The 8656-nt window shown below is 41.3% G+C and overlaps 1 protein-coding gene across 1 annotated transcript in view; it reads right to left on the reverse strand.

The window, feature by feature from the left end:
• Nucleotides 1–5226: 5226 nt before the first annotated feature.
• LOC147889198 (carboxypeptidase) overlaps nt 5227–8656 on the reverse strand; it is a 55409-nt gene continuing 51979 nt past the window's right edge. The window contains exon 3 of the mRNA XM_087391727.1: nt 5227–5493. Within this exon, the coding sequence (XP_087247853.1) occupies nt 5339–5493 (155 nt within the window). The 3' untranslated portion in view covers nt 5227–5338. The remainder of the gene's footprint in view (nt 5494–8656) is intronic.

Here is an 8656-nt window from a genome sequence, read left to right on the forward strand (position 1 = left end):
GTATGGGTGCTTGTGGTTAAAGTTTCTTTTCGATTGAGTGCTTCTATGTATGAGATCATGTTAATCACTATTGCAATGTCCAATCGCATTGACCACTATATTCGACTATAGCAAGAAAGCTATCTTTCTCTCATGAAATTCATCGCTCGCGCCAAATTTAAAATTCAAACTTAGCACTTAAAGATTGTTACATCATGTTGCATCATGAGAGAGAAGAGAAAATCTAGGATGCACATACACGTGTGATCTTTGCTAGATCTCTCTCAATGCAAAGATCTCCAATTGCATTGCTAGATCTCTCTTATTTTGTTGCAATCTTCGTGTATGTGCATTTCCCATGATGGTCCTCAACAATTTATTGCACATGCCTAGATGTTCATTTTGGTAACCTTATAGCCTAAGCCCCAACTACCCCTATCTAATTTATAGATGTCCATTCTTGCTCATCGATTTTTGCAAAAGTAATAAACAAACTCTTTTCAAGGCCACCCCTACTCGAACTTGTCATAGTTTCTAGTTTTACATAGGGTAGATGGGCTAGTAAAGGGGTGATCATGAGTAGGGAGGCAAGTACCCCCCAGTATTATCCACCTCAGGATTGAATATTGGTCATAGAGAAATGATGAAAATGTTGACATGTCAAGCTCTCCTTTCCAGAGAAATGATGCCTTTGTATAGACTCTCAATTACCCAAGAACTCACTCTCATGCCTTTTACGTGTTTCTATTTCCATTTTACTAGGTGATACCCTCATATATGAATTCTAGATTCATTAAGGCCACTGTCCTCAAGCTAATAGTGCTTAAAAGTGAGGTTCCATAGTAATCTTGAACCTCAGATAGCCCAAATGGCCACAGTGGTGATGAAAATTTTGACATCAATGCCCATTGCTTATTGTTCTTTTTCCCCGTCAAAGGCCTCTTCCAATATTTGATGTCATCTGAAGCCTTATTTAAGGCAACTTGCAAATATGTTAAGGCGTGTTCCAATCTGCACTTTACGAGTATTTGCTACATCAACAATCACAAAGTCAAACTCTTCTTGATGGATATGTGCTCACCATGTTTCCTTGATGACCTCATCATGCATATGTGCTCAGTTCTCTACGACGACACAAGACTCATGACATGGCATCTCCCTACTAATAACCTCTAATGCCTCCCATCAGTAGAGATTTCTCAAACCCTAGTTAAGGCTACCTTTCTATATCTATATATATATACATATATATATATATATATACATATACATATATATATATATATATACATATACATATATATATATATATATACATATATATATATATATATATATATATCCTCCCTCCCTCCCTCTCTCTCTCTCTCTCTCTCTCTCTCTCTCTCTCTCTCTCTCTCTCTCTCTCTCTCTCTCTCTCTCTCCTGGTCGCCCTATAGGTTGTGCCCTCTGCCACTCCCCTGCCACATGTCCTTTGCTCGCCACATGTCCTTTGCTCTTGCACCACGTGCTCTGGCTTCTGCCGTCTGTGCTGTGCCACTGCCTTCGAGTTCTCGCAGTGCCACATGTCCCCTCTTGCAGGCCTCCAGCCAATCCCAACCCCACGTTTCATGCACTGTGGCAATGCCACCTGAGCCACTGTGTGGCTGTGTCTACCTCAAATTTGCAGCAATCGTGGCGGCAGCCCAACCTTTCTCGAGATCGTCAACATGATGATGAAGCCCCGAAGCTCTCCTGAGTCCACAAACCTCCTGAGCCCTCTTCCTCTACTGGAGCCTCCACAAAACCTCTAGAGAGCTTCACCAAGCCTCGAAATGTCTCCTCATGGCATAGCCTTTGAAGGGACGTGGATCCTCTCCTTAATAAAAAATAGTATAGATATAGATATAGATAATATTAAACTAGTATGTCCCTCCTCATGTTGAAAAATAAAAAAATCTAATAAACTAGTCGGCACCTAGCTCCCGCATTGAGAATTAACCTAAGCTCCGACAGAGCCCCATTCCAAATCCACTCCTAACTTAAGCTCATGTAAAAAGAATTCCCTGTTAAAACCCTAGCCATCCATTGCTCCATCGGTTTGCCCCTCCCCCCTCCCCTCTCCTCCCTCTCTATGCCTGTTAAAACCCTAGCCGTCCATTGCTCCATCAGTTTGCCTCTCCCTCACAACCTCCCCTCTCCTCCCTCTCTATCCCTCTAAGAGTGCATTTCCCCATCTCGAATCAATCGGAAGACGTTCGTATTTTGCAAAACATCGCCGTTAAATAAAGTTCCAACAAAAGACTCAACCATATTACAAAAGCATTCGTAATACAAAAGTCGCAATTACAGCAAGATAATATTATTTGGTATGAGGCATTCAACACATCTTGACTAGTCTCTGAACAGCAACCACTATGTAGATATATTACTCAACCAATATGGATCCCATTCCTCCCTTGTGTCACGAGCAGTACATAATCCAGAAGGTGAGGAGACAGATGACCAACTGTGTTGTTGGTTAGTTCGTTGCTAGGAGGACTCGGAGTTGGTTCCTTGTCTGGTCTTCTCCACACGATGTCGTTGGCACTGTGAGCAGCTCCAACTCCACATTGATTGGGTCAGGTGCTTTGAGAATACCGGGAGAGGCAGGAGGTGTAATCTCAAAGGATCTTACAACTAGCTTTAGCAAGCCTTTGATGTGACAATCAGCTAGAGCATCTGGGGATATGGGGTCAACACAAAAAAAGATTGACGAGTAATCACTTGCGGTGAGAGAAGACGACGCAACCATGGACTTCCACAGTGATTGAGCTCGAATAGCATCCATTCTTTGACCTTGGTAGGAGATTACCCATGATGTAGATGGATAATATTGGCCACTCTCCAGCATCTTCAGCATGCATCTATTGAAAGGAACATCAAACCTGCATCCTAGCTTATATTTCTAGAACATAAAACATCGATCAAATAAGTTTGTGCTCGTAAGACACACCCTGTTCTTCATTTCATCAACTCCATATCTAACGTAACGCTCTACGCTAGACTGCAAATCCTCTAGAGTTACATTCTTGGACACATTTTGGAGTGCGGTAGATCTACGTCTTTCATGCAGTAGTCAATCATACTGTGAAATTTATGAATATTTCTTTGTTTGAGCACCCTACACATTATAACACCGGCACCAGGGATGATTTTTTCAAGTTAGTTTCGGTAAGAAGCTAAAGTTTTATATTGGTGTCGAAATTTTGTATGTCGTAATAAAAATAAATGAAACACTCGCCAGGATTTGAAACATTTCTAAGAAAAAATGTAAAGTTTCGCCAGATTTACATTTTTTCCTTCAAAATTCAAAAGAAAATATATAAAAAAGGTAGTACACTCTACTAATATTCTGAAAATGATCTGCAAAACTTCCGCCAAGATTTTATATTAATATATAAGCATAGCTTCGATAAAAACATCCCGCCAACCAGTCGTTCCTTATGCCATCCTATGTATTTTTGGATCAATTTGTTTACCGATTGCAAGCTTTTTGCCATGATGCGACACACCATCTTTAAGTAGAGATGGTATAAAGCTCCACCCCTCTCTACAGAGCTTAGACAAATGATACAAGCACCCTCTAAAAAAATTCACCCCCCCCTCCCCCCGAAGAAGATGATCTGTATCTACTTCGCCCCGTCCTATGCCTATTGTTGCGCTCACCTCCAAAATCCTTGCTCAATATCACCCACCTCCTCCCGCCCTACACGTGTCAGCCATGCTCCTCTCACCCTAAACGTGTCAACCATGGCAACACTCTCCTTAATCTACCATTAACCCTATCCCAATCCGCACAATCTGCACTTATCTGGACCCTTCTTTTAATCTACCACTAATCTCATGTTAATGCATCACTACGACTCTCATTCCCACAAGTAATGCATATTTTCCCAAATCGTGGTGACCTATTACCTTATACAATCTAGTATTTTAAAATGGAGAAATAGCGCCGAATTCATCATATACAAGAAAAGTTAGAAAATACCACCACAAGAAGAGGCCATAGATAAGTTGTGAAAAATGTGAGGGATATGTAGCTTCACTAAAAATAGTAAAATTGGGCTAGTAAGTTCTTATCTTAGAATCCAATATCTTTAAAGAGCCCTTATAAATTGCATCAAATTTTGCACACACAAATCAAGTGGTTAATGAAAGATGCTGCTTTGCTGTAAAAACCATAACTCTTCCAAAGAGGGATGCATTGCTTTTAAAAATGGGTACACATGTAATCTTCTACCCAAGGACCTTAAAATTATAGGTTAATAGAATGAACAAATAAGAATAATACTGTTCTTCTTATGCACTCAACCCCTCGCATCTATCCTAACCTAGAAAGGATTGGAGTTTAGAACTGAGACTCCAACATGCACTTTAAATTATTTAAAGACAAGAACTAACATGGAGAACATGAATTTCCCTAGGCCTACAAGATCCTACAACAAGAAAAAGCAATGGAACGAATACGCCGTTAAAAAAGAACAAAGGAAAAAGTCTTTTCTTATTTTTTAATGGCGTATTTTCCAAAATCGTGGTGACCTCTTGCCTTATACAATCTAGTATTTTAAAATGGAGAAATAGCGTCGAATTCATCATACACAAGAAACGTTAGAAAATACCACTGCAAGAAGAGGCCATAGATAAGTTGAAAAAATAAAGTGAGGTTTATGTAGCTTCACAAAAAATAGTGAAATTGGGCTAATAAGTTCTTAGAATCCAATATCTTTGAAGAGCCCTTATAAATTGCATCAAATTTTGTACACGCAAATCAATTAGTTAATGAAAGGTGCTACTTTGGTGTAAAAACCATAACTCTTCCAAAGAGGGATGCATTGCTTTTAAAAACGGGTACGCATGTAATCTTCCACCCAAGGACCTTAAAATTATAGGTTAATAGAATGAACAAATAAGAACAATAATGTTCTTATGCACTCAACCCCTCAGATCTATCCTAACCTGGAAAGGATTGGAGTTTAGAGCTGAGACTCCAACATGCACTTTAAATTATGTAAAGACAAGAACTAATATGGAGAACTTGAATTTCCATAGGCCTACAAGATCCTACAACAAGCAATAGCAATGGAACAGAGGAATACGCCATTAAAAAAGAAAGGAAAAAGCATTTTCATATAGCTTTGCATACTTTCTCGTGATTATTTGGCTCTCTCTCATAAAAGAAGAAACACAAAGCCACGACACATGAAAAGATTATGGCACTAAAATCCGTTAACATACAAAATAACTTGCATACTTAAGCAAAGATAGCTTTTGTTGGTTGCAATGCCCCGAATTTGAAATTACAATTGTGGAATCCAATTCACCCTAAAAGCAAACAATTTCACTCATCATATGAAACATGGGGCCCTGCAACACAACCAAGATCAAAAGGGTCCTCACTTGCACAACAATGCCAATAGCTCGCTATTTTGCCACCCCCTGGAGTATCCATGGTGCCCCCTTTGAAAACGCTCTCAAATTTCCTCTTTGTTTCACCTGGAACATTCCAATAGAAGCACAATATACTCCATCAATTGTTTTGTTTCTCAGATAATGAAAAATACATCCAATCCGAATATAAACGTACATAAAAATTCCTATCTCATGAAAATTCACCATCTTTAGCAATTCTTTTCCTCAAAATAAGCTCACAACAACAAGATCTCATTGAATAATGGTATGAGGAGAAACTTCCACTTTGAATCCATGCCCTTCTAGAAAATAATTGACAAGCCACACCAATACCTAGATAAACCCATAGCTATGAGCTACCAAGGGGAAGAAAAATAAAAGTCAAGGGGATAATTAAGAAGCCACAACAATACCTTAGTGAAATTAAACCAAAGTAAGGATTATGGATATAAGAGCATGGGAGCAAGTCAATACTGAGGAAAAAACACTTTTGCACATCAAAAAATGCTCTAAGACATTTTGTGTGTGTGTGTGTGTGTGTGTGTGTGTGTGTGTGTGTGTGTGCGTGCGTGCGCGTGGCCAATCTGATCATCTGCTCCATCCGTGAGTGCACACTTTCGCATACACAACCTGCTCCACTCGCTCACTACCTCTCGGCTCAGTCCCTTTCAAGATGATGAGTGTAAGGCATTACGTCGTCAACTCAGATTCAAGGCTAAGCATCATCTTCTGTTCGAGATGGAGATGATACACGAGTATCATCATCTGGTCTGTCGAAAGAAGCAGGTTTTCATTCGCCAAAGCAAGGAGGAGTTATTAAAGTATCCTATTTAACAACACTTCCAAGGAGGAGTTGCTAAGTCTATTGTTTAGCAACAACTACAAGGACTTTTGGCGAAACTTTCTCGAGTGACGAGCCCCCTCTCCTCTCACCAACACCAAACTTTGGCACTCTTATGCACGCACAACTATACAACATGCTCCATAAGCCACACTTGACCTCTCACAACTACCCCGCCCCTCATGTGTACTATTCAATGCCGGTGGTGTCAAGCACCAACTCTGAAGCTACATAACAGTCGAGAGCCAAAGATAATGAGGGATTACGTACTAAATGCATTGTATTTGCACGAAGTACTAGGTCTCGATCTTCGCAAAGCTTATTAATGAAGCGATCTACATTTTCCCATATCTAGACCCTTAACACCATCACTCCCATTCACAAGGCAGAGGATCCCATGAGCCTAGAAAGCTACACGAACATTATGATTGGGCATGTCATGTCCAAGGTCATGAGCCTAGAAAACTACAAGAACATTATGATTGGGCATGTCATGTCCAAGATCTATGCCTCAATGCTCAATAAACAAGTTAGTTAGTTTACGAAGCTCCAGGGACTTGGATTTGACGGACAAGCAAGCTTCTGCACAGATCATGCGACTCTAGACCACATCCTCAAGGTGTTATTTTGGGAGGCCAGAGGATGGAGACACTGCTGCTTTGTGGATTTTCGCAAGGCTTTTGATAAGCTTGACCCATCAGACACTTTGCAGGATTTGGGTTACAAACATAAGATCATTTTAGTCATGGCACTTTATAGGCAGGGTTCAAATGTCTAAAGAGTGGACAAAGGAGGTCAAGAGCATTATCGGGATCAAACAAGGTCCATATCACCAACTCTGTTTGGCTTTAATATCGACGAGCTTGAGACCTTCATCAGGACACTAGGAGGGACAGCCTTATCTCTCACCAGCTCCTTGATTCAAATTCTCCTCTTTGCAAACGGCATGGTCATACTCCGACAAATGATATAAGATCAGCTATCCTGAGCCAGTGAAATGAAGAAACTGATTGTCTTGCAGTCTGTTCTCCAGGTTCCAAGTCACTGCCTATGTTAACTCGAGAGGAGGTGCCAACAATCAATATAGAGGGGTATACAACAAACATATTCCTTGATCCGTGAAAATGTAAAAAATACATGCATGCCAAGCCATGTAGAAATGCTGACAATGCTCACTGCCTTTGTACATCGCTCCCAAATTAGAGCGAGGTAAATATAATATCCAGCCATGTGTCGATGAGAGTGGAATTGGTCCAATCTGCTACTCCGCATCACAAGGCTGCAATGTGCTGTCCATATGTGCTGGGTGTGTCACTGAGAATTGTCTCCTAGAAGTCTTCCTTAATGGAATGGTCACCTCCCCATTTAAGAGCCTCCAAACGAGGAGTGCATGGGGGAGGTGGACCAGGGTTTGTTAGATGCCATTGGGCAGTGTTTCCCTGCCACATAGGCTGGCCTGACAAGGAAACTTAGGCTCCCACATGGACAGCACATGGGCTGCCATGGTGTCAGCAAGCACAAAAAATAGGCAGAAAATAGGACTGCCACATGGGCAGTACATAGGCTGTAATGTAGGCAGCACCCAAAGATGTACCTGGTGTTGGTGGAGGATCAGAGTCGGAGCAGCAGCATTGCATGGTTCCCTGCCAGAAGGTTGTGATGTGGCATGCCCGCAGATTGAACTCCCAGTTCTAGGAGACGAGGCTCCTCATCAACCTCCATTGCTACTACTTCACACTTCACATGTATCCATAGAGTCCCAAGGTCCCCCCCCCCCCCCCCCCCCGCCCTTCTCTCTCTCAATACACACTATCCAAAGATGTAACTACAATTTGTATAAATCGGATACCAAAAACACTGCTATACAAGCAAACCAGACCTGCACCAAGAAACAGACCGTCAATTAACTCATCGCTGCACTAACTGAATCAAGTGTCAATCTATCAATCGTTGTGATGATCAATTCTGCTGCTACAGTTCTCGAATGATTCTCCGCTGGTCACTCCGAATTGATTCTCTGTTGGTTGCTCACTAAGTAACCCGTCAGTAGGATTTGTTAATCGTCGTACCAACTGTTCACTAAGTAACCCATCAGTAGGATTTGTTAATCGTCATACCAACTGTTCAACCAATTAGCGGTCACGTCACCTTCCTGGCTAGCAATATTACCTTAACCCCTTTAAGATAAATCGTGCACCAATACATCCAATGATGCTCAGCACGACAGATGCACAGTGGATCAACACCAACAGAATCTAATCTCACACAACACCTGTTTACACTGCTCCAGCCCGCTCCCTACAATCAAGGTCAACCGCTCTGATACCACAATGAAACACTCAATCAAACCTTCCAATAATTCGTGGTATTCACAGGCAATGCCACATGATTTTTCCTCCCAACCAT

This window comes from Dipteris shenzhenensis, chromosome 20 (assembly GCF_047967505.1).
Source record: "Dipteris shenzhenensis isolate YYH24624 ecotype China chromosome 20, Dip_SZ_1.0, whole genome shotgun sequence".
In the NCBI taxonomy this organism is placed as follows: Eukaryota; Viridiplantae; Streptophyta; class Polypodiopsida; order Gleicheniales; family Dipteridaceae; genus Dipteris; species Dipteris shenzhenensis.